The sequence below is a fragment of the Dama dama genome, chromosome 7 (assembly GCF_033118175.1).
Source record: "Dama dama isolate Ldn47 chromosome 7, ASM3311817v1, whole genome shotgun sequence".
Classification (NCBI taxonomy): Eukaryota; Metazoa; Chordata; class Mammalia; order Artiodactyla; family Cervidae; genus Dama; species Dama dama.
The window spans coordinates 33,672,067-33,699,522 of record NC_083687.1 but is presented as its reverse complement, the minus strand read 5'-3'; the positions used below and the strand labels follow the sequence as shown (position 1 = coordinate 33,699,522).

General features: G+C 39.9%; 1 protein-coding gene across 1 annotated transcript; it reads left to right on the top strand.

The window, feature by feature from the left end:
* The first annotated feature begins 1,503 nt into the window (after nucleotides 1-1,503).
* Nucleotides 1,504-27,399, top strand: SLC17A4 (solute carrier family 17 member 4). Its single transcript, XM_061146298.1, has 11 exons — nucleotides 1,504-1,701; nucleotides 2,249-2,482; nucleotides 2,564-2,651; nucleotides 3,333-3,419; nucleotides 5,753-5,871; nucleotides 5,996-6,157; nucleotides 15,228-15,360; nucleotides 15,442-15,589; nucleotides 16,427-16,517; nucleotides 17,843-17,985; nucleotides 27,297-27,399. Exons 1-11 carry the CDS (start codon nucleotides 1,567-1,569, stop codon nucleotides 27,397-27,399), a joined length of 1,443 nt encoding a protein of 480 aa, XP_061002281.1. The 5' UTR covers nucleotides 1,504-1,566.
* Nucleotides 27,400-27,456: the final 57 nt, after the last annotated feature.

Genomic DNA, 27,456 nt, shown 5'->3' with positions numbered 1-27,456 from the left:
AGAGTTCACAGACTTGCCCAAGAACACACAGCTGTAAAGAGAGCAGATCCAGGAGTCTGGCTCTATGATTAAAATATAGTTGATCAAACTTATTACATTCTTTTAAAAATAAGAATAGGATAGCTTAATACAATAAAAGTATAATTCCCACCAACACCTAGCAACATACCTAATAAGTAAAGTTAGAAGTATTCCCAGTAGATTCAGGTATCACATGACTGCCCATTTTCACCATTCCTATTTACCAGTGTTTAGAAACTGCCAGTGAATAAAATTACCCAAGAGAATAAAGTAAATGTTACAAACGGCAAAAACAAACACCTATTTTTTCCCATTATTTTGTACATAACCTGTGTATGTATTTGATTTTCTTGTCTAAACCTAAGTGGGGGCAGTGAAAATGACAGGAGAAAATGACTCAGTTAAGAAACCACAGAAAAGTACTTTAAAAAAGCTTGTGACTTAACTAAAGATTAATTACAAAATTCTACCTTGGGACAAAGGAAAGAACTTGAATTAATGGGGAGCCATCTCTGCTCTTGGCTAAGAGAAGGCAATACTATAAATACTGCAATCCCTCTTAATCTGCCATATCAATATGATATTGATCAAAATTCTAGTATAAATTTTGTGGACAGGGGAGGGGAGAGTCTCAACTAAATGCTCCCAGAGTTAAACCAAAGGTGGGGATCTGTCTGTCAATTCCTAGAACTTAACAAGAGTATTGCTACACAACAGGGGACAGTGCTGGCCACCCCAACTGTTTACTCCCTTGCAGGAGCCAGGAAATGGGGCATCCACCTGCCCTAAGGATAGTGATCACACATCACACCTCTGGAATTTCTCTCCAGGGATAATGAATCAATTCTATCAGCTGTTGTCAAACTAATGTATCTGGACTCAACCCCAGGGATAACCTCAGAGTTCTCATGGATCAATGGCAAATTATTTGCAAGCCTGGATTATAGTATCAAGATAATGTTTAAATACTTCCATGGTCTAACTAACCTTCCTTTCAAATCTCATTTCCTCTCAGCCCCCGGACATATTAATCTACCACGTTCCTGGTTACATTTGGTACTGAAAGCCATCCCAGCTGTCCAAGTGGGGCACTTGGGAATCATTTCCAACAAATTCTCTCTTACCATCCATATCCAATCAATCACAACTTTCAGCTAATTCTTTCTCTAAGTCTACTTCTTTCTATTCCTGCTCTCATCAGCACATGCCAGGACATTGACTGGGAAACTCTTTTGTTTGCTCTGGCCAATTCCATACATTCTTCAAGTCTCTGCTTAAATCATGGTTCTGATGGAGTTATCCACTCCCCACCCCCGTACTCCAAGGGGTACATGTGTTTGCTGAACACCTACAGTCACTTCTGCTCTCTGCATTTCTGCTTCACAGATGGACTGCAATCTTCTCCCACGTCCAGACTTAGGAAGGGTGTGACAAAAGCACCCTTTTATAAGACTATCTGTACCTTTTGTCTCAGGCTTTTGTTCAGTTCGACATGGGCTAGCCCTTATCCTGCATCTGTGTAATCTTTCGATTTCCACCCAACAAATGAACATGAGCATTGCCTTGCCAGTTATGGTGAACAACACAGCTCCGCCCAGTTCACCCAATGCCTCCACAGAAAGGCCACCCACTGACTCCCAGGACAACTGGAATGAAACTCTGAACGAATCTAAGGCAGTGGTAAGTTGAATGAGACTCTGGATCCTTTCTTTGACTCAAATATTTTGACCTAAAGAGTTATGTGCTAAGATATACTATGTTCAAAGAACCATATTACACAAAAGCATAATACGCATCTGAGATTTTATACTAGTTAGTGTCTATAGGTGTACCTAGGGACTACTGTTAGAATGAAAGGAACAGATCTTTAGCATTTAGTAGGGGTAAATTCTTCCCCTACAATGATGAAAATCACCAAAAAGTAAGTTCTATAGATTTATGTCTATTTTCTCTTTCTTCACATATTTTTTTATTACCTTGTCTACGATGCCTTCTTCTTTGTAAGTTTTCTTTCTTTACAGGTTCTCAGTTAATTGTGTAGCTGGGGAAAGTGAGTAAGGGAAACAGTACATTGGGCATATATTTAGGTTTTACTGATAAAATTGGCAGATTGAGGAACTGGAGAGAGGTAAAAGGAAAGAGAACTGCCAATCATTTTCTTGAATCTCAAGTCCTGACGATAAAAACGGTTGAGTCTCTAGTCAGTGAGTTTCTCTTTGTCATCTAGGCTGCTGTGTATGACTGGAGTCCTGAAGTTCAGGGGATCATCCTCAGCTCACTCAACTACGGCTCATTCTTGGCTCCAATTCCCAGTAGCTATATGGCTGAAGTATTTGGAACCAGGTACTTGTCTGGTACCTGCATGTTTATTACCTCAGTCCTGGCCCTCTTCACTCCACTAGCAGCTGATACTGGAGTGACTGTGCTCATTGTCCTACGGGTCATCCAAGGCATAGTCCAGGTACCAAGACTTTTTCTAAGTACGCATAAAATTAGGTTCCAAAATGACCTCAGATAGCCAAGAATCAACTTTTTATTTCAGGTTGTGTTATTAACAAGTCAGTATTCAATCTGGGCTAGATGGGCTCCACCACAAGAAAGGAGTCAACTCATCACCATTGCTGTAGCAGGTAATTGATACCGTAATTATCACCTTGTGTGCTCTGTCCCTTGTGGCTGAGCTGGTAAAGAATCTGCCTGCAATGTGGGAGACCTGGGTTCTATCCCTGGGTTAGGAAGATCCCCTGAAGAAGGGAAAGGCTACACACTCTGGTATTCTGGCCTAGAGAATTCCATGGACTGTATAGTCCATGTGGTTGTAAAGAGTCAGACACCCACATGGCATTGGGTGGACTGGGCAGAGCTGGACATGACTTTTTAGTGACTTTCACCATGCTTTGTCCAAGAGTACTCTGCCACAGCCTATCAACAGAAGCCAAAACTTACACCGTAAGTACTCTATCTCCCTGCTTTACAGGAGCTAACCTAAACTATCCTATCTTCCTTGATCATAACCAAATGCTTCCTGGGCACCAAACATTCTTGCAAGTGCTTTTAATTTCATTTTAGTCTCAAAGCAATCTTGCAACTCAGCTACATATAATTATTTCCTTTTCACACAGAAGGGAATAAGAGACACAAACAGACTGATAACTTTTCCAGAATCACAGAGCTACTGAGTGAAGGAGCAGAATCTGAACTTAGGTAGCCTGGGTTGCAGCTTAGCTTTGTAATGACATTGGTCTATAGGAAGCACCTAGAGTCTCGAGTCTGACCTTCTCACCCAGATCATCCTCACATCTTCTGTTTAGGGTCAGTGCTGGGCTGCTTCATCATCTTCATTGTCGGTGGTTACCTCTGCCAGACTATAGGATGGCCTTATGTCTTCTATATCTTTGGTGAGTTTGTGCTTTTCAAATCTCAGAATCTTGTTTTATGACCGAGACTGCTGGGCATGATTTCTGTGATGCAGGTCATCTATGGTTAACCAAATCCTAGTAGATAAAGTTCAGAGCTAATCATGTGGTAAATCTTGCAAGTGACATTTAAGTTTTAATATCCTGAGTGTAGAGCTAGAATAACCTGATGAGTTTAAAGACATCATAACGTTCCTTCCTGCTTCTAAACTGAACCCACAAAGGACCTCAGAGGGATTTCTTTCATAAAATGCTGCATATGTAATCTTAGTGAGATTCTATTTTTAGTTATGCTATTTATTTAATGCTTCCTCAGTGGTTCAGTGGTTAAGAATCTGCCTGCCAATGCAGGAGACATGGGTTCAATCCCTGGATCAGGAAGACCCCCTGGAGAAGGAAATGGCAACCCACTCCAGTATTCCTGCCTGGGAAATTCCATGGACAGAGGAGCCTGGTAGGCTACAGTCCATGGGGTTGCAAAAGATTTGGACACTACTTAGTAACTAAACAACAAAAATTTATTCAGTACCTTCTTTTAAATTTCTGTTATTACTATAACCAGAAAATTATGGGAATTTGACTTTCATGCATGCTCAGTTGCTCAGGTGTGTCAGACTCTTTGTGACCCCATGGACTGTAGCCTGCCAGGCTCCTCTGTCCATGGGATTTCCCAGGCAAGAATACAAGAGTGGGCTGTCATTTCCTTCTCTAGGGGATCTGCCCAACCGGGGTTAAACTCCATGTCTCCTGCATTGGCAGGCAGATTCTTTCTCTCTGTGCCACCTGGGAAGCCCAAAATACTGATTGGAGTAGAGATTCAATCAGTAGAGGCTGCAGGACAGAGCAGATCCTGTGAGGCTCAGCAGTGGACAATAATATACAGAGATGTTGGGAAAGTTTCCGAAGATCACAGTGTTCCAGAGGTGGCATTCTACCACTTCACAATTTTGCCTTTACTCAGCCCTGTGTGAAATCTTCCCAAATGCTTTCAACTAATCTTTGTTTGATTTTTGAAACATTCTCCAGAATCCCATCTGCAAACTGCCTGATTCCAGTGGAACTTACTGGTCTCATTGGTGTTTTCATTAGAGGATAGTAGTCTTAGATCCAGGATTCTTATAACAACAGGTCAGTAAATCTGCTGAGAATAAAAGTGTATGAAGACTGTTTACTACACTATAGCATATCAGTCTTCAAAGGTTCTGTCATGGAAACTTTCAGAAGGGCAGGTTACAAAATTTTCAGGGAATGAGAACTTACTGTGCTCCTGGTTTTGGGAAAAGGTAAGTAATATACACAGAATAAGAACTCAGCAAATATTGCTGAATCAGTGTTAACATCCTCCATCCTCAACGTGCAATAGTGCTAATTTTCATCTCTCTCACTCCCCTCCCCTCTTGCTTTTAAGTTTCTTGATGACAAGATCATGTCTTTATACTCTTATATTCTCAACATGAAGCAAAATGCCTGGTATATGGCAGGCTGTTCTATATTTGGGAAGGACTGTATAAACAACAAGCTAACAAGTGAAGAGAAGACTCTCTTAAGATTCCAAAAAGGGAATGAATGTTTCCACTCAATACTAATCATGTTGAGTTGTCCAAAACTGTAATAATGTACATATTAAACAATTTCTTTACTGAGGATTAATTTCATTCTATATCCAGAAATTACCTGGGCAAATTACCTCAGCTGCATATATACTGTATATACTGCTGCTAACCATTAAGTGTTAGAGATAAATAAGAAAAGATTTAATAAAACATAAACTTTGTGAAGCATGACTGGCAGGGGGGATGCTGACTGGTAACTTCAACAGTGAGGGCATTTTCAAGTACATGGGATGAACACACTAATAACTTTTAGCAACAATGTACAGCCTTACTACTGGTGCATTTCAAAACCTCCCCAAACTCAGTGATTTTAAACAACCAACATTGAGTCTCTTAGTTTTGTGGGACAGCTCGGCAGGTCTGCTCTCTGTGTCTCTCATCCACCTTAGAGAGTGGCCGAGCTGGGGCATGTTCTTCCCATGCCAATGGCTAAAACACAAGAGGACGAGTGAAAAAACACAGTGCTTCTTAAAGCCTAGCCTCTGATTTGCCCCATTTCACTGGCAAAAGCAAGTTACACGGCCAAGACCAAAGTCAAGTGGTAAGGAAGTACCTTCCATCTATGATATGCAAGGGATATGTCCAGGTAGGAGGGGAGTATGGGGCCATTCTGTTAACCACAGGAATCATCTCAAGGCAGAATCAAACTGACAGAAGTCCAATTCTGTGCTAAGTAGAACCTCTTTTTATTTTTTTTTAAAGGTGGAATTGGCTGTGTCTGTTCTTTTCTCTGGTTTGCTGTCATTTATGATGACCCTGTGAATCATCCATTTATTAGCACTAGAGAGAAGGAATATATCGTCTGTTCACTGGCTCAAGAGGTGCATTGGGGAACTCCTCTGCCATTTCCCCATGTCTGTCTGATGTCTCAGTGGTGAAGACTTCAGTAGAACAGAGTTCCGATCTTCAGATACATATCTGATATTGATATGTACTTTCTTCCAGGGTTCTCCACCAGGCTGGTCTCTTCCCAGTAAAGCTATGATCAAATCACTACCACTTTGGAGCATTCTCATCTTTTACTTCAGTGATTACTGGCATTTTTTTGTCCAGACATCATACTTACCAACATTCATCACCTCTGTATTTCAAGCTAACATCAGAGATGTAAGTACGGAGAAAACTCATTCTGTTCTTCTGTTGCTTTATATATAATCCCTTCTTCTCTCTCCTACAGTCACAGGTTTAGGCCAAGGGTCTTCATGGAGGAAATGCTACCTGATTCACTTGAATTCTGATTCAGTTCAACATGTCAACATGCTTATTGGGGGCAGAATGGTATGGCTCTAGGTCAACCTGCCATTCATAGAATAGCATATTTTTTAAGGGACCTATACAGAAATTTTTATGTTCAATCCAATCAACATTTGCAAACAAGACATTCTGCTGGCAGCATAAGTGATAAAACAATAAAACAAAATTTGCCTTTGAGAAGGCTGTGACAGGGAAGCATAAATAATGTTACAACATTAGAAGGACATAAAGTTCCAAATAGGACTTGTACCAAAAACTTGTGGAAAATGTTTTTTTAGAAAAACTTTTATTCAAGTGTAACATATATAAAGAAAAGTGTGAAAACTGCACATGTGTACAGTTCTCTATACAATACGTACACATTTTCTTTCTCTGTACACAGTTTCACAAAGTGAACAGATGCTCTGAATGGCTGAAAAGAGCCTATCAATTCCTGCCAGATGAGTGTCTCGAAATTGTTGAAGGGTGTATCATCTTCTAGCTTGTAAGTGACACTTCACTAGGTCACTGAATTAGTGTTTCATTCTTATCCTTTGTACAAAGAGTGGGGCTCATCTGGTGAAATCACGCTAAGTGGTCAACAAAGAACTGACCTTTCCCAAGGTCAGAGTCTAGAGGGCATACATGCAAACAGTCTGGAGGAACTGAGATCAGAAAGCCCAACGACAGAGTAGCTATGGGTCTTCCCAAAGGAGGAAGGGGGGGGCCAGCAGCAGGTAATTGAAACCAGAATCCCAGGCAAAGGAACTGGAAGACAGGAGGTCTAGACAAGCAGGATGCCAGTGCTGAGAGCTGTTGGAAGTGATTGGTCCCTGGTGTGAAGTGGGGTAGGCTCTTTAATCTCAGAAACCAAGGCTGAGGAAGAGGATGATGAGGGAATGATTAGAAGGGCAAATTGAGGACAGACAGTGGGGTTTCCTCAGCTTGAGAAATCAAGAGGCCTTGAGTGCCATTGGTCTCAGGGTATTTTTCTCAGTAACCTTGATGGTCCTGGTTTGTTACTGGTTTTGTCACTACAACTCTTTGCCCACTCTTTGTTGTGCCTAACTCTTTGCAACCTCAGGGACTATAGTTGGCGAGGCTCCTCTGTCCATGGAATTTCCCAGGCATGAATACTGGAGTGGGTTGCCATTTCCTTCTCCAGGCTTTGGTTTACTCATCTGTAAAATAAACATCTTGGACCATTTGACAGTGAGATCCTTTTCATTGTCTGGATTATGTACAACAAAGGATGTTGCATTTTCTTTAATAACATTTTGATTTAGGAATTGAAATGATAACATTAAAAAAAATATAAAAAGACATGGTAAAAAATCTTACTCTCATTCCTGTCCCCCAAAAGCCCTGTTTTCTTAGCCTTCTATTATGTTGAGATATGTTCCAATTTTGATGAGAATTTTTATCATGAATGGCTGCTAAACTGTCAAATGCTTTTATTCTGCATCTATTAACATGATTATGTGATTTTTACTGTTCCTTTTGTTAACATGATGTCTCACATTGATTGACTTGTGAATACTGACTCATCATTGTATTCCTGGAATAAATCTTACTTGATCATGGGGTATGATTCTTTTAATATATCATCAAATTTGGTTTGTTAATATTTTGTTTAGGGTATTTTCTTCTATATTCATCAGGATATTGGCCGATAGTTTTCTTTTATTGTAGGGTCTTTATCTGATTTTGGTATAGGGTAATGGTGGCCTCATAAAATGAATCTGGGAGTATTCCCTCCCTTCCATTTTTCTGGAATAGTTTGAGAAAAGTAGGTATTAGCTCTTCTTTATATGTTTGATAGAACTCCCCTGTGAAGCCATTTTGTTCTGGACTTTTGTTACTGGGAGTTTGTTATTTTAATTACAAATTCAATTTCATCACTATTGATTGGTATGTTCAGATTGTCTATTCCTGGTTCAGTTATGTATGTTTCTAGAAATGTATCTATTTCTTCTAGATTGTCCAAATTGTTGGCATATGTTCATTGTATTCTCTTATGGATTTTTTTTTTTTTTTGTATTTATGGTATTGAGTGTTATTTTTCCTCTTTGATTTCTTATTTTATTTGGGTCCTCTTTTCTTCTTGGTAATCTTGGCTCTTTATCAAGTTTGTTTATCCTTTGGAAAAAGCAACTTTTGGTTTCACAGATCTTTTCTATATCTATTTATTTCTGGTCTATATTTTATTTCCTTTTTGATTTTTATTATTTCCTTCCTTCTGTTGACTCTGGACACTTTCTGTACTTTCAAATACCAGATTGTGAGATTTTTCTTGAGAAAGGCCTGTATTGCCATAAATTTTGCTCTTAGAACTGTTTTTTCTTTTCCTTGAAGGATAAATGCTTTACAGAATTGTATTGTTTTCTGTCAAATCTCAACATGAATCAGCCATAGGTATACATATACCCCCCCCCCCCTTTTGAACCTCCCTCCATTCTCCCTCCCCATCCCATCCCTCTAGGTTGATACAGAGCTTGGGTTTGAGTTTCCTGAGCCATACAGCAAATTCCCATTGGCTATGTATCTTACATATGGTAACCTAAGTTTCCATGTTACTCTTTCCATACATCTCACCCTCTCCTCCCTTCTCCCCATGTCCATAAGTCTATTCTCTATGTCTGTTTCTCCACTGCTGCCCTGTAAGGAAATTCTTCAGTACCATTTTTCTGGATTCTGTATATGTGCATTAGAATATGATATTCATCTTTCTCTTTCTGACTTACTTCATTCTGTATAATAGGTTCTAGGTTTTTCACCTCATTAGAACTGACTCAAAGGTGTTCCTTTTTATGGCTGAGTAATATTCCATTGTGTATCTGTACCACCACTTCTTTATCCACTCATCTGTCGATGGGCATCTAGGCTGCTTCCATGTTATAGTTATTGTAAATAGTGCTGCAATGAGCAATGGGATACACGTGTCTTTTTCAATTTTGGTTTACTGAGGGTATATGCCTAGGAGTGGGATTGCTGGGTCATATGGTGGTTTTATTCCTAGTTTTTTAAGGAATCTCCATACTATCTTCCATAGTGGCTGTGTCAATTTACATTCCCACCAACTGTGCAAGAACATTCCCTTTTCTCCACATCCTCTCCAGCATTTATTGTTTGTAGACTTTTTGATGATGGCCATTCTGACTGGTGTGAGGTGATATCTCATTGTAGTTTTGATTTGCATTTCTCTAATAATGAGTGATGTTGAGCATCTTTTCATGTGTTTGTTAGCCATCTATTTGTCTTCTTTGGAGAAATGTCTGTTTAAGTCTTTTCCCCGCTTTTTGATTGGGTTGTTTGTTTTTCTGGTATTGAGTTGTATGAGCTGTTTGTATATTTTGGAAATTAATCCTTTGTCAGTTGTTTCATTTGCTATTGTTTTCTCCCATTCTGAGGTTTGTCTTTTTACTTTGCTTATAGTTTCCTATGCTGTGCAAAAGCTTTTACGTTTAATCAGGTCCCACTTGTTTACTTTTGTTTTTATTTCCATTACTTTAGGAGGTGGGTCATAGAGGATCTTGCTTTGATTTATGTCATCAAGTCTTCTGGCTGTGTTTTCCTCTAATTGTTTTATAGTTTCTGGTTTACATTTAGGTCTTTAATCCATTTTGAGTTTACCTTTGTGTATGGTGTTAAGACGTGCTCTAATTTCATTCTTTTCCACATAGCGGTCCAGTTTTCCCAGCACCATTTATTGAAGAGGCTGTCTTTGCCCAATTGTATGTTCTTGACTCCTTTGTCAAAAATAAGGTACCCATAGGTGCATGGGTTTATTTCTGGGCTTTCTATCTTGTTCCATTGGTCTATATTTCTGTTTTTGTGCCAGTACCATACTGTCTTGATGATTGTAGCTTTGTAGTATAATCTGAACTCAGGAAGGTTGATTTCCTCCAGCTCCATTCTTCTTTCTCAAGACTGCTTTGGCTATTCGGGGTCTTTTGTGTTTCCATATGAATTGTGAATTTTTTTGTTCTAGTTCTGTGAAAAACGCCACTGGTAATTTGATAGGGATCACATTGAATCTGTAGATTGTGTTTGGTAGTATAGTCATTTTCACAATGTTGATTCTTCCTATCCAGGAACATGGAATATCTCTCCATCAGTTTATGTCATCTTTGACTTCCTTCATTAGTGTCTTATAATTTTCTTTGTACAGTTCTTTTGTCTCCTTAGGTAAGTTTATTCCTAGGTATCTTTTTGTTGCAATGGTGAATAGGATTTTTTCCTTAATTTCTCTAATTTTCATTGTTAGTATATAAAAGTGCAAGTGACTTCTGTGCATTGATTTTGTATCCTGCAACTTTGCTAAATTCACTGATTAGCTCTAGTAATTTTCTGATACTATCTTTAGGGTTTTCTATGTACAGTATCATGTCATCTGCAAACAGTGAGAGATTTACTTCTTTTCCAATCTGTATTCCTTTTCTTTTTCTTCTCTGATTGCTGTAGCTAGGACTTCCAGAGCTATGTTGAATAATAGTGGTGAAAGTGGACACCCTTGTCTTGTTTCTGATTTTAGGGGGAATGCTTTCAGTTTTCCACAATTGAGGATAATGTTTGCTATAGGCTTATCATATATAGGCTTTCCCTACTAGCTCAGTTGGTAAAGAATCTGCCTGCAATGCAGGAGACATGGGTTTGATTCCTGGATTGGGAAGATCCCCTGGAGAAGGAAATGGCAACCCACTCCAATGTTCTTGCCTGGAGAGTCCCATGGAGAAAGGAACCTGGCAGGCTACAGTCCATGGGGTCACAAGAGTTGGACACAACTGAGTGACTTTCACTACTACTACATTACTATCATAAATGACCTTTACTATGTTGAGGTAGGTTCCTTCTTTGCCCATTTCTTGAAGAGTTTTAATCATAAATGGGTGCTGAATTTTGTCAAAGGCTTTTTCTGCATCTATTGAGATTATCATATGGTTTTATCCTTCAATTTGTTAATATGGTGTATCACATTGATTGACTTGCATATATTGAATAATCCTTGCATCCCTGGAATAAACCTAACTTGATTATGGTGTATGAGCTTTATTATGTGTTGCTGAATTCTGTTTGCTAAAATTGTGTTGAGGATTTTTGCTTCTATGTTCATCACTGACATTGGCCTGTAGTTTTCTTTTTTTGTGTTGTCTTTGTCTGGTTTTGGTACCAGGGTGATGGTGGCCTTGTAGAATGAGTTTGGAAGTGTTCCTTCCTCTGCAATTTTTTGAAACAGTTTTAGAAGGATAGACATGAACTCTTTTCTAAATGTTTGACAGAATTCTCCTGTGAAGCCATCTGATCCTGAGCTTTTCTGAGAGATTTTTGATCACAGCTTCAATTTCAGTGCTTGTAGTTGGGTTGTTAATAATTTCTATTACTTCTTGGTTCAGTCTTAGAAGATTGAACTTTTCTAAGAATCTGTCCATCTGTCCATTTCTTCCAGGTTATCCATTTTATTGCCATATAGTTGTTCATAATAGTTTCTTATAATCCTTTGTAATTCTGAATTGTCTGTTGTAACCTCTCCTTTTTCATTTCTAATTTTGATTTGATTCTTTTTTTCTTGATAAGTCTGGCCAAAGGTTTGTCAATTTTGTTTATCTTCTCAAAGAACCAGCTTTTAGCTTTATTAATCTTTAGTATTGTTTCATTTCTTTTTATTTCTGCTTGGATCTTTATGATTTCGTTCCTTCTACTGATTTGGGTTTTTTTTTTGTTCTTCTTTTTCCAGTTGTTTTAGGTGTAAAGTTAGGTTGTCTATTAGATGTTTTTCTTGTTTCCTGAGGTAGGATTGTATTGCTATAAACTTCCCTCTTAGAACGGCTTTAGCTGCATCGTATAGGTTTTGAATTGTCGTGTTTTCATTGTTTTCTTAGAACTGCTTTTGCTGCATCTTATAGATTTTGGATTATTGTGGTTCCATTTTCATTTGCCTCAAGCTATTGTCTGAATACCTCTTTGATTTCCTCATTGACTTTTTTTTTTTTTTTTAAGTAGAATGTTCTTTAGTCTCCACATGTTTGTTTTTCCTATTTTTTCTTCCTATAATTGATTTCTAGTTTCATACCATTATAGTTGGGGAAAATGCTTGATATAATTTCTATCCTCTTAAATTTGTTGAAACGTTTTGTAGCCTCATTTTGGAGAACACTTCAAGTGCAACTTTTCAATGTGTATTCTGCTGTTTCTGGATGGAATATCTTGTAAACCCAACTGGTCTATTGTGTCATTTATGACCACTGTTTCCTTACTGATTTTCTGTCTGAATTATCTGTCCATTAATGTAACTGATGTGTTAATACTATTACTGTATTATTGTCAATTTCTCCCTTTATGTCTGTTAATATTTGCTATATATATTTAGGTGCTCCTACTGAATATATGTTAGAAAGTGTTGTATCTTCTTGTATCGATCCCTTTATCATTATATAATCCCCTGTTTTTTTTGTTCCAGATTTTGTTTTAAAGTCTATTTTGTCTAATATGAGTGCTGCTACCACCATTTTATCATGCTGTTTTCATGAAATATCTTTTCTCATCTCCTCACTTTCAATCTGTATGTGTCTTTTAACTCTGAAATGAGTCTCTGCAGGCAGCATACAGATGGGTCTTGATTTTTAATCCAATTACCTGCCCTGTGTCTTTTGTTTGGGGCATTTAGCCCATTGACATTTAAAGTGATTATTGGTAGATATATACTTATTGCCATTTTGTTACTTGTTTCCTGGTTGTTTCCGTAGTTCTTTTCTACTCCTTTATTTTTAGTTTATTACCTTGTGGTTTGATGTTTTAGTGGTATCCTTGTGTTCCTTTCTCTCTCTCTCTCACACACCCCCCCCCCCTTTTTTTCCCTGTATCTACTGTAAGTTTCTGATTTGTGGTTACTATAAGGCTCATGTACGTTTACCTGTATCTACTTGTTTTAAACTGGTAGTCATTCAAGTTCAAACGCATTCTAAAAGATCTTTCTTTCTGCAGCTCTGATTGCTGATTTCCATTATTCTATCCTCCAGATCACATATGCATTCTTCTGTATCATCTAGTCTGTTAATTCTTTTCAATAGGTTTTTAATTTCAATTATTGTATTCTTTAGTTCTGGCTGGCTCTTTTTAAAAAATATTTTTTATCTCCTTGTTAAAATTATCACTATGTTTATCTATTTCCCTAATTCAGATTAGCATTCTTATTACTAATTATTTGAACTCTGATACATTATTTGTTTCATTAGTTTTTTTTTTTTTTCAGGGGTTTTCATATTCTTTCCTTTGAATTAAATTCCTCTGTCTTTTCATTTTGCTTAATCTTCTCTGTATCTATGAAATTAAGTGAAGCAGTTACCTATCTCAAACTTGAAGCATCCCTGTGCAGTCTGTTGTGTCCAGGGTCTTTGGTGGGAAAGCTCGGTTCAATGTTGAACATGAGTCACTCTTCCCCATGGTCGAGAGGAGGAGGTAGAACTAGAGGTGGAAGGGCTAGAGCAAGAGCCCCTTGTGAGCCAGGGCTTGTCCTCCGTTTGATAGCCAACACCACACTGCTGGTGTGGGGTGGGTGGGAGGGTCCCAAGTTTCTGGGTCAAAAGCCTTGAGGGTTGGTCTGATCTGGTTACATTCCTTCTGTGTGTGCTCTCCCCACTCCCAGCACTGGCACCCTCACCCAGGGAGGAACAGTGCTGGAGCAAGAGGAGCTGCAGTGGGTGCTTGACATGCGTTGGGGTGTGGGCTGTGGCAGTCCCAGCCCACCAGTCAGAGTCCTGGACAGCTCCTGATCTGCTGCCTTCACAGGCACCAGCAATGTTCAGACGTTACGCTCAGTCTGAGCTGCCTCTTTCCCTCACAACTGCACACTCTTCTCAGGCGTGGCAGCCCTTTCCCCAGCGTGGAGCTGCACTGACAGCAAGAGGGGCTGCAGCAGGTGCTCTGCTCAGGTTGATGTGTGTGTTAGGCAGTGGTGGGAAACCAGCCAGAGTCCTTGTCAGTTTCCATCTGCTTCTTCTGCCTTTTTTCGGGAGTAGGCAAGCATGTGCATTCTCTTCCTAAGTGGAGTCTAGGTTTCTCTTTTTCTTTTTTTTTATAGTCTGGCTATCAATCCCACTGTTTTTCAAATCAGCTAAGGGGAATTGTCCTATTGGTGTCAGACCCCAGGTTGTAGCACTCAGTATGTGGTTCTCACCACTCACTCCCCAGGGAGGATCTCCGAACCTGTGTAATTCTCCCTCTTGTGTGTACCCTCCTAAAGATGCAAGTCCTGATCCGATCACTTCTCTTCATTTCTACCCAATTCCGTGTGGATCTTTCTTACAGCGTTGGTTGGATAACAGTCTTTCTGCCAGTCTCCAGTTTGTTTTCAGTGAGAATTGCTCCACATGTAGGTGTATTTTTGATGTGTTCATGGGGAGGTGAGCTCTGCATCCTCTTACTCCACCATCTTGATCTCCCTCCTTTATAAACTTTTATATTTATTAACAAATTTCCCTCAATTGGGCATTAATATTTGGAAGTGACTGATTCCCCTTGGCATCACCACAGATCATGTCAAAAAACTATTGCCCTCTTGCCAATTTGACAAAATGTTCTCTCACAATAGTTTTACTATTATGAAGTTGGTTACCTTTTAATACGTTTAGGAATCACTTTTTTTTCCCTGTAACTTGTCTTTCATACCTTTTGACTATTTTTCTACTTAGCTTTTGTTCTTTTTAATATCTATTTCCACAAGATCCTTATATATGACAACATTAGTCCATTTTTTTCAACTTGAACTTAATGCTTATTTTTCCTCAGACACTAAAATTATATTGGTTCATTCCAGTAACTTAAGTTTTTATTAAAGGTGCTATGTATATACAAGAAAAGCTATAGATGTAGATAATTCACCCAGGGATCAATCTATGTCATAGTGGCTGTAGTGAGGCATGCACTTCACCTCAGTTCTGGTTCTCAGAGTGGGATACTGTCAGCCCTGCCGTTTGCTTCTGCCTGTATCTGTGTTGTCCCTGGAGGTCTACTGGCAGATTTTCTCCTCTCCAGAAAAATCCTCAGACTCAATACCATCAGGAAACTCTTCACTGCTATAGGTAAGAACTGAAGTGGATACAGGGGGTGGATGTGGGACGCTCAGGGAAGTTTCCTATTCACTCTTTGTTCTCTTGCCCCAGGGGTTCTCCTCCCAGCTGTGCTCTTCACATCTGTTTTCTGGGTTAGATCCAGCTTCAGCACCGCCATAGCCTTCTTGACAATCTCTTCTGCCTTCAAAAGCTTCGCCCAATCAGGAGCCCTTGTCAACTTCATGGATATTGCTCCTCGGTAGGGACCCCTTTGCCTGATCCTCACAGAAGCTCAGTTCATATCCAGTATCCCTAAATCTGCTCTGACACACATGAGCAAAATGTGACATGTACTATGGGTCATAGGAAATTTCAGCACCACCCCTCATCCAAACAACTCCTGGAAGGGACTCAAAGCTCGTCAACCACTATTAAATTAGTTTCTCCAGATGAAAACAGGAGTCAGTGGCTGCACTCACAGTTGAACTGTGGGAGACTCACGCCAATCTCTTTCTGTTGGGGAAGGCAGCAGTTACACAGGACTGGGTCACTGAAAGGACTCATAAACTTCAGCAGGTATGCTTATGTAAGCCTTTAATATGGGTAGAGGATAGCAGGAGAAACATTTACCTCTGATATAGGTAAATATCAGAGATGACTGAGGCTTCCAAATGTAGCTCCCAGGGACCATCCACGCACCGTTCACAGTCAACAGGACACACTTCCTCTTCAGATAATGAACCATCAAATTACATGGGAGATACCTTGGTCTCAGGGGAGCCAATGACTCATCCAATGAGAGATCTTTTATACCTAAAAACAAGGCTTCTTAGCAGAAGCCAAGAGAACATATAAAGTAGGTGCCAACCATCAATTTGTGCGTTTGGTATAAAGAATGTTGACAAGTTAGTACAGTTTATAACGCCCTGGAAATCCCAGATCCTGGCACTGGATTATATGCATCACTAGTCAATACATTTCACTCAGGTTTGACTAAGGACCAACACAGCCCCAGGAATCCCCAGATAAGCACAGAGTTGCAACAGATCAGCTGATATGAACTCTATGCTTACACAGGAATATTGCTTTCTCCCAGGTACAGTGCTTTACTCAGGGCACTAGCACAAATCTTTTCTTACATGGCAGGAGCCATCTCTCCCACGGTCAATGGATTTTTGATCAGTCAGGTAAGGTCAACTGTTCTGATGACAGTCACCAAAGTCACCTAGAAAGGTCACCCAGCCTCTCATTCTCACCCTAGGCTCATCTCAAGCAGAGAAATCACCACATGTTCAGGGTATGAAGTGAAGGAGAATGCTCCATTGTATGAGCATTCATTGTATGAGCTCCATTTATGCCTTATGAGTTGTTAGAAGATGAGTTTCTCATGCTAATCATCAAATTTTCTAGGAACAATCACAGCATTTCTTGTAAAGTATAGAATAGCCAACATTCTGATTTGCCTGGGGCTGAGGGCTTTCCTGGGATGTGAAGCTTTTAATGCTAAAATCTTGAAAGCTCCAGGCAATCTGGAAAGAGTTGATTATCCTACGTAGGAAGCCAACAAATATTTATAGAGAGAGAGGCTGAGTAGATGACAGAGTGAAGGAGCAACCTGCACCTTACACATATGTTGACCAGTGATTAGTAAAGCAATTCCTCTGCCCAGTATTGCTTACATAGTGTTTTTACACTCATACAACCTTCTGTCCTGGGAGGTGCATTTAAAATTGTCAGAATAAACAAATTCATCTGATGACAACTTCGTATGACTCAGACTTGATACAGACTTTATGTGAGAAATATGTATATGACATTCACATGACAATCATTCTTTAAGTTTCTTGTGGTTTCTACCAGTCAGCCAGGAAAATGAATAGAGAATAACAAAGAAAGGGTATTTTTCTTGACATGAAGTCCTTTCTTTGTTTGAAGCTTCAGTTCTCTTCCAGCCCCTAAGACACTGTCAGAAAATGGCTGTTTAAAATAGAAATTCTCAAATTGCCCTTGTTTCCCTTGTTACTCACTCATTCATTCAACAAGTATGCAATAGATATTAGAATGTGCCATGCAATGTTTAAATGAATAAAACAAAAGTCCCTGCCCTTATAAGGTCAACATGGTAGGGGAGAAAAGCAATAGGAAACTAGTAAACTAAACAAAAACAAGATATACTGAATGATGGTAAGTGCTAAGAGAAAAGTAAGGCAGGAGAGGAGAGTACGGCATGTAAGACGGGGCAGGGTTACAGTTTTAAATGGGGTGGCTGAAAAAGTAATACTTAAATAAGAATGGGAAGCAAGCACATGAGCGAGACAAATGGCTACCTGAGGGGAGAAACATTCCAGCAGAGGGAAAGGCCAGGGTACCAGAAATTCTAGAAACAACCAGGAATATATAATTGAGGGCAGAGTTGGGGGTGGGGTCAGTGGAACATAGTGCCAGAGCCTTTCTGCAGCAGGATGGACAAGAACAAGGAGACTGATGATAATTTGTGGTTTCCTGCCTCCAGGATCCAGAGCTTGGTTGGAGAAATGTCTTCTTGCTTTCAGCTGCTGTGGGCATACTAGGCCTGATTTTCTACCTCATTTTCGGCCAAGCAGAGGTGCAGGACTGGGCTAAATGCAGACATGCACCCACTTCTGAGCGAACTGAGTGACGCCTCGGATGCCAGCGCTTAGTTGTTCACTGTTTGCCCTCATGGACATTCCCCTTCCATACCTGCTTGGCTAATTAGCCTTTCAACTTGAATTGACTTTACTTCCAGTATCTTCTCTGAGACCTCAGCTATGTCATACTGAAAATTCTGCCTGGAGATTTTACAAGGGATGGTGAGGGGGAGGTTAGTTATTTAACTCTAAGCTCCTGAGAGCATAGGTGTATCTGAATTTCTATGTGTTCTCCACTCTTTTCACTGTTATTGCAACATATTTGGTAGAGATGAAATACATATTTCTTATAATGGCACAGAGCTCCAAAAATCCTTGTTAATTTCTTGAGTGATAGGGAAGAGAGGAGAATCTTTTATTATAATATTTGGTCTTAGTCCTTGGTTCCAGACAGAAGAGCTTCTAAGACCCTCGGTATCTCTGGAGTGACCAACGTGTCTTTATGGTATACTAATGAGATGACTGGGCCTGGGGGCTCTAGATAGCTTCAGGATGGGGGTTGGTTGCCAAAAAGACCAAGACTTGATTAGAAGGTTGGAACTTTCAGCTGTGCCATCCCACATCTGGGGAGGGGAGAAGAGCTTGAGATTTAGTTATTCATCAATGGCCAGTGAATTAATCAATTATGCCTACACAATAAAATCTCTGTAAAAACCCTAACAGTGGGGTTCTGAGGATTTCTGGAATGGTAAACACACAGAGGTTCTGGGAATGGTGCACCCAGAGAGGGCATGCAAGCCCTGCATCCCTTCCCACATAGCTTGCCCTAGGCATCTTTTCTGTTTGACTGTTCCTCAGATGCATCCTTTAGTATATAAACCATTAACAGTAGGTAAACAATTTTCCTAAGTTCTGTGAGTCATTCTAGCAAATTATCAAATTTGAGGAGGGACCATGGGGACCCTGAGTTCTGAAAATAAATCAAACAGAAGTCTGGGTACCTTGGGCACCCACTATTTTGATTGGTGTCTGAGTAACTGTTCTCAGAATTGAGTTAGGTAGGGTCTTGGTGTCCACAGAGAACTGGAGAACTGCTTGGTGTGGAAAACCCACATTTGCTGTGAGAGTGTTGTAAATAGAGAAACAATTTTTCTTTAGTTATCCAGATATAAGCTAGAGAGGCTAGAGGACAATTTCTCACCAAAGCAAAAGAGGACACCAGAACCATGGGGTGTGAAGACTGAGAATCACAATAAGACTTGTATCCAAACATCCAGAAGATGAATCCTGAGCACCACTATCAAAAGAAAGCCCCAAACAATGAAAGCCACAGTGTATAAATCCAAAGTCCTGGACCAGGAAGACAGAGCAGGGAATTAAGTAAGGAGGGATACAGGGCCATCCTGGGGGCTTGGCTTGGATAGGCTACCCAGGTGAAAAATGTCAAAGCAGAATGGATAATAAAGACTGACTCCATTTTAGGATATTCCCAAGTGGCACAGTGGTAAAGAATCTGCCTACCAATGCAGGAGATGCAAGAGATGCAGGTTTGATCCCAGGGTCAAGAAGATCCCCTGGAGTAGGAAATGGAAGCCACTCCAGTATTCTTGCCTGGAAAATCCCATGGACAGAGGAGCCTGCTGAGCTACAGGCCATTGGGCCGCAAAGAATCAGACTTGACTGAGCATGCACTCACACACTCTTTCTCTCTCTCTCTCTCTCTCTCACACACGGCTGTCACTTTGCCATGCACCTGTAAATATCATAACATTGTTAATAAAAAGTTTTTAAAAAATGACTGAATCCATTTTAACAAGAGTAAGAAACATACCTGCAATGAATGGGGTGGGGTAGTAGACTTCAACTATTTCAGACAACTTCCTTTCTATGGAGGCTAGCTTTGGAATCAGAAACCCCTCTTAATACTGCAGGGCTGGGGTGCTCTCCAGGGTCAGTTCTTTCCTTCTTTCTGGCCATCGTGACCTCTGCCTCACATCTGGCTTGCAGCACCATGCAGATCCCTTGAATCTTGGCGAACAGACATTGTCCAGTTTCTCCCTTATTCCTTCAAACACCTGTTCATGCCACCACTCTTGTCTCTGATGTCCTTGTTCTGTTCCTCTGCTGGAATTCTACCTGCCTTCAGAGGGCCTCAGTTAATATTCACCTGTTAACATGTCTTCCAAAAATGAGTACAATCCCTGTGCTGGTTTGACTCCATCCCAAATATCTGGAGAGTGTGTATGGTATACCTGCTTTCATTAATCCCTCATGTGGGCAACATGAACAGTAAATAAATATTCATCAACACATAAGATGTGGCAATGGCAGAGACCAAAACCAGATATAGCCTCAACATCTCTGGAGGGTGGATGACTCTGAATCAAAATATCACACGAATGTGTGATAGCTGTGGAATGAAATCATGAGAGGTACACCAGGCTATGAGAGCGAATGATAAGGGCATATGTATGAGTCTGAAGATGAGGAAGGGCCCCCATAACAAAGTTTCAATTTGTTGCTAGGATCTGAAGAACAATAGTTAATTGATAAAGAAGGTGGATGGAGAGAATGTTCTAGAAATATGGAATAAAATAAGAAAAGGTTGGTGGCAGGAGGGAGCTGGAGAGGCCCACCAAGTGGTTTTATTTTATGTTGCCTCCTATTTGGAAGGGGTAAGAGAAAGGTCTAAAGTGCTCTTGTCAGACAAGAGGACCAAAAAGTAGTGAGACGCCCTGCAGGTAGCCAGGCAAGGTGATCACCTCCCACAGAGTAATGCCAGTGTTACACATTATTCCACAACTGCTTCATTTATGACAGTTCCCTCTACCTAGTATGACTGTAAATTTCTAAGGTTTAGGAACCATGACATACACTATTTTGTAATATCTTTAACACAGAAGATATTAGCATCTTGTACACAGTAAGTGCTAATAAACTTGTGCATGTGTGTGTGTGTATATAAGATACTTGTTGAATCCCTGAATGAGTCAACAGTGAAATGGCTTTGGGGTGGAATGAGACATAAGTTAGGAAAGAAATGATGGGGAAAAAAGGATCCTATTTTGATCCAACTTTTCTTTAACTCCCTTTGTTTTACAAAGCAGAATCACTTAGACCCATGGACTCTCTTTCTTATCTCATCTGATATTAAGATACTGAGAGACTAGGTCTGCTCCATTCCATAGCAATCACACAGTCAACTCCAGGCTCTCATCGGTGATGGTTAAGACGTTTGCCATTAGGGCACAGAGTTTCTTGTTTATTTATGAGCCAGCCATGTCTGCCTTTATTCACCTCTTTTCCTTCTCGAGGCCCTTTTGTTTCTTTCTAATCTGTCACTTTTAGTTGCTTCTGAAAACAAGTGATTTCTCCCTGGGCCTGACTTTTATTGGGCTGGCAAAAAAGTTTGTTCATTCAATACGTTATTCAATAAAGTTCTTGGTGAAAATAATTTAAAAAAAAAATGTGTCTTTTATTTTTACTTAACTCTGGACAAACTTTTTGGCCAGCCTAATAGTTTTGTCCCTTACTTTAAGGCTGTCCTTAAGCACAGAAATTTTCTTCAATTTTCCAGTAGCCCATACATCTATGACATGGAGGAGTGAGAGCTGCAAATTGTGGAAAAACTCTTTCACAAAGTCTTAGAATAAAATCTTATCTTCTTGTGCTTGTTTTTGGTTTATTTCATTATCTTTTACAAAGCATTTAATGCAGAGTAGAAGACAAATAAATCTGAATTTAAACTTCAGATGTGTTATAAACAATACATGGACAAAAGAGATGGCCACAGGGTGGGCATGGTGGCAGGAGGTGGGGGTGGGGACTGGCCTCCTTGGAATCTCCACGCCACATCTTCTTCCTTGGGTTGGTGACTGGAAGTCGGTGACCCTCAATCCCAACTCAGGTGCTGGTCCCTCTCCCCTACAATAAGGAGTTCAGCCTCAGGCTCTCTAAACACTCTGTTTTACCCTAAGTTGTGCAGAGAAAGCAAAAAGCACACACAATGTCACTGCTAAGTCCTGATACCCAGTGGATATAAGAAAGTTTTATATAACAGTTTGAAGGAATAGTCCAGCTTAGTATATTTTTTCAAGTTGTTTCCTTTGTCCGAATTACAGGTTATCCTAGGTATTTGTTACACTCTCTCCTCTTGACTTAAAAATGGTGCCATTTTGTCCTCCTTCCTCGTCCCTACTCTCACAAGTTTCCGTGTCAATATCATGCTAAGTCCAGACATGTGCTATGAAGTCACCCACCATCTGCTCTAGACCTATGCTGTAACCTGAAAACAAAAACACTGCACATTCTTGGGGTCTGGGATGCAGGTAGTCTGATATTGCTTCTCTCCCTAATAAGAACACATTTTATCCACAGCATTCACAAAGGTACACTTTTTGTATTTGACCAAATTCCCATTCTCTGTAACTAATATTATTACAAAGAAAATGACAACAAAACTTCTTGTGACCCTACACCAACCACACACACTGGTCCCGCTCAGAAGCATCCCAGTCCTTTCAAAGAGCAAGTTACCAAAACCTGTGGCAACTGTAACAGTGCTATCTGGAAAACTGGACGGAAACCCAGCTTCATCTGGCTGGCAGGTGTCCAGATTAATTCATCTGCTGTAACGTTCTCCGAAACCCAGAAAAGGAAAGTGGCCAAGGTGCTTACTCTGGGTTTCAATCAGGGAGCCTATCTGGGCAACAATGAGGAAGGCACACTTGAAACACGGCCATTCACACAAGTAGACATTTTCTGGGTTTCCCAGTAGAAACAGTTACACTGCCTAATAACTATCAAGAAGTGCCCCACATGTGTTTCTACATGTTAGCTGAATATAAACATTTCTTTAAGGTAGGCAATCTTGATGCATTTTTTTCCACAGCAGGGAAAATGCTATGTAACACAGGTATTTCACCTATGACTGAGAAAAAAGTTGGTATCCCTCACCAAAATGTCACTGCTTTAAGTGCACATAGTCCACTGGAAGAAATAAAGGTTTCTCTTGTCTCCTCTTTTCTGGGATGGCCTATATTTGGCCAAATGTATGGTGACTTATTCTCTGCTACTGCTAAGTCACTTCAGTCGTGTCTGACCCTGTGCAACCCCATAGATGGCAGCCCACCAGGCTCCCCCATCCCTGGGATTCTCCAGGCAAGAACACTGGAGTGGGTTGCCATTTCCTTCTCTAGCACATGAAAGTGAAAAGCGAAAGTGAAGTCGCTCAGTCGTGTCTGACTCTTAGCAACCTCATGGACTGCAGCCTACCAGGCTCCTCTGTCCATGGGATTTTCCAGGCAAGAGTATTGGAGTGGGGTGCCATTGCCTTCTCTGGACTAATTCTCTAAGAGTGTGTATAACAATGTTATACTGAAGACTAGCTATAGGTGGCCATGTACAACAGCTATAAAATTCCAAAGTGAGGTGTTTTAGGGTACCTTACAGATATTATTCAGGATATGATTTTTTTAAAAGCCATATGATTCTAAAACCATTTAGGATTAGATAAAAGTAAAAACCTTGTGAGCACAGAGTTGGAGACAGGCTTAGATAGAATTTTAAAATGTATGTTGTCCTCATAAGATCAAGAACAAGACAAGGGCATCTACTCTTGCCACTTCTATTCAATATCCTATTAAAGGTTCTAGACAGGGCATGTAGGCAGGAAAACCAAATAGAAGGCAGGGTCTTCATTTAGAAGGCAGTGGTAAAGAATCTGCCTGCCAGTGAAGGAGACACAGGTTTTATCCCTGATCAGGGAAGATCCCACATGTGGCAGAGCAACGAGGCCTGTGTGATACAACTCTGTTCTGGAGTCTGAGAGCTGCGTACGGAAGCCTGAGCACCCCAGAGCCCATGCTGTATGCACTACAAGAGAAGCCGCTACAATGAGAACCTGCACAACACAACTAGAGAGCAGCGCGCACTAACCACAACTACAGAAAAGCTCACGTAGCGACGAAGACCCAGCACAGCTAAAAATAAATAAATAAAATCATTTAAACAAGAAATAAAAGGTGTCTAGGTTATAAGAGAAGAAATCAGACTATATTCACAGATGGCATAATCCTCCATATAGAAATTGTAAGGAATCACTAAAAAATAAATGAGTTCAGCAAAGTTTTGGGGTACAAGATCAATACCCATAAAACAGTCGTGTTTCTACAGATTTCCAACAAACAATCCAAAAATTAAACTAATTTCATTTACAGTAGCATAAACAGACTAAATTTAGGAATAAATTTAGCAAAAGAAATATAAGATTTATACTCAAACAGTAAAATTTGTTGAAAGAAATGAGAGAATATTTAAATGAATGAAAAAAAATGGATGTTTATGGATTGGAAGACTTCAATACTGGTAAAATGGGAAAAACTCCTGAAACTGATCCATAGATTTAATGCAATTTCTATCAGAATTCCAGCAATTTCTCTGTGGAAATTGACAAAGTGATTCCAAAATTGATACAGAATTGCAAGGGATCCAGAATAGCCAAACAGTCTTTTAAAAGAAAAGTAAAGTTGGAGGATTCACACTTCAGAACTCTCCACAAAGCAAAAGTAATCAAGACAAGAGTTGTACTAACATAAGGATAGATACATAGACCAGTGGAATAGAATTCAGAGTCTAGAAGTAAACCAATGTGTCCATGATCAACCGATTTTTTAACAAGGATGCCAAGACCATCCAGTGGGGAAAGAATAGTCTTTTAACAAATTGTCCTGGGACAACTGGATAGCTAAATTCATTCTAAAGAATGAATTTGGATCCCTAGTTCACACCATTTACAAAAATTAAAATAGATCAAAATAGATCACAGATCTAAATGTAAGAGCTAAAACAATAAAATTCTTAGAAGGGAACATAGGGATAAATCTTCACAACCTCAGAGCTGGCAATAGCTTCTTAGATATATAACATCAAAAGCATAAGCAGCAAAAGAAAAAATAGATAAAGTGGATTTCATATATATTAAAAACTTCTGTGTGGCCAAGGGACACAGTCAAAAAGCAAAAAAACAGCCTCAGAATGGGAGAAACGATTTGTAAATCACAGATTTGATAAAGATCTAGAACATATAAACTCAACAACAAAAGACAATTCAATAGAAAAATGAGCAAGACTTGAATAAATATTTTTTCAAAGAAGATATAAAAATGACTGATAATGCAATGAAAAGATGCTCACCATTATTAATCACTGTTTAGTTGTCAGTGAAGTCCGACTCTTTTGCAACCCCGTGAACTGTAGCCCACCAGACCCTTCTGTCCATGGGATTTCCCAGGCAAGAATACTGGAGTGAGTTGCCACTTCCTTCTCCAGGGGATCTTCCCAACCCGGGGATAAAACCTGAGTCTCCTGGATTGGCAGGCAGATTCTTTACCAGTGATCCACCTGGGAAACCCCATTAATCATGAGGAAAATGCAAATGAAAACCACTTCAAACCCAGTAAGATGAATATAATAAAACAAAAACAAAATAGGAAATAACAAATGCAAGGATGCAGAAAATTGGACTCTTCAGACATTGCTGATAGAAATGTTAAATGGTATCTCCACTATGGAAAACAGTAAGGTGGCAAAGACAAGTATGACAACACACCATGAATGAAATTCTGAGAGCTCTGTGTAACACACTTCCTGATTCATTTAGTTGCTAATGCCAAAATCTAGGTCCCATCCTAAGATTCTCTCTCTTGCACAGTCCATAATCTCCCTGCCATGTCTGCCTAGCTCTGCCTCCAGAGTCTGCATCTAACGGCTTCTCACCATTTCTTCTGCCTCCTTCCTAGTCCACACCACCAGCATCTTTGGCAATGAACTTCTGAAACAGCCTCAGTCTGGTCTCCCTGCCTCCACTCTTGTTTCCCTAGAGACTTTTTCCTAGAAGGCAGCCAGAGGATCTCTATAAAGCATTAATCAGGCAAGTCATTCCCCTCCTCAAAAGCATTTAATTGATTCAATTATAAACAATTAAATTCAAACCAAGTCCTTCACATGATCTGCAAGCACTACAGGATCTGGCTTTTAACTAATTCCAAATCTCATTTCCTGTCACTCACTAGATTCCAGCCCCACCACACTCTGTTCTCCCTGCTAGGCAGACTCAGTTCATTCCCACCTCTGGGCTGTTTCCTTGCTTATTTTTGATGCTTGAAGCACTCTTTCCCTTGATTGTTGTGAGGCTCTTCTCATTACGGAACACAAATGTCACCTCCGGGACCTCTAGCTAAAGCAACTTTCCTGGACACTGCCATGCTACCCTCTTTCATGTTATATATGGTCTATTAATTAGGACCTGGAATTGTCTTAACTTTCAGAATACAGATATCATTCATCTTCTCTCCCCATTCCACCCCCAAAACACACACCTCACCACACACAACACAATGTAAGGCTCTTTTAGAATTAGAAGTCCTGATGATGTAGCTGACTTCTCAGTACTTATAAAAATGCTGTAAAAATTTGTTATCTGGTTGAATATTAGAAAGCAGAGGCTTTTAATCTCAGATCTGTGAACTTTATAGAAAAAGTTACATCTTTATATACCCAACCTCTGGTTGAAATGCAACATTTCTATCTATTATGAATGTAAGTAACAAACCACAGTAATAGCAGTATTGATGACTGATACCATATGAAATCACAGATATTTTCTTATGACATTACAGTAATTAATATCTCAATATCTCAAAATACATTGTTTTGCTCAACACTATTTTGAAATTACAGTAGCTCTACTAGGCTGGTAGTTAGTTCTCATTATTTAATGAATTAATAAAGGAGCATATATATGATCATAAACACTCTTTTAAATATCTTTGATGACTTTCAGCATAATCATTCTCCTGTGGAGTTCTCTGCATTATATTCTGAACTGAAGCCCATCACAAAATAGTTAAGCAGCCTTGCTCTAAAGGACTTCACAGGCAGAATGTATGTCTCTTTATACAACTATTATATCTGGAACCCACTGAAATACATTCAAAGATGCAAAATCAAAAAATTATAAAGAATGGAGAACTACATCATGCCCCAAACAACAAGGACTATTTGCTAAATTCAAAACAATGAGGACCATTTGCTAAATTAAAACAATGAGGACCAAATGAAAAAGTGACATCGGAAATCAACTCACAGATGTATACCAGACTGAAAAGGTAGGTGCATTCCTCTGGAAGTGAGAGAGGGTAACGCCACAGGGCCAGGGGCTGCTATATCCTTCCACCAGGAGGATCTAGGAACCAGATAGACCCTTGCAATTGTGGCGTCCCATGCCCTTTAGCAGTGGCTTCTGGGTTCGAGGAGAAACATGTGGCTGTGACTCAGCCCTTTCTTCTTTTCCCTCAGATTCTTAAATGAAGATGGGAAGTGGAGATTGACCAACTTTGCAACAGTGTATCAGTTCGACCGCCGCGAGAAATACCACCGATTCCGGAAACACAATGCCTGAGCACTGCCTAACGGCTGACACCCCTTAAGACGTAGGTGAGCGAAGAAACAACCAGTA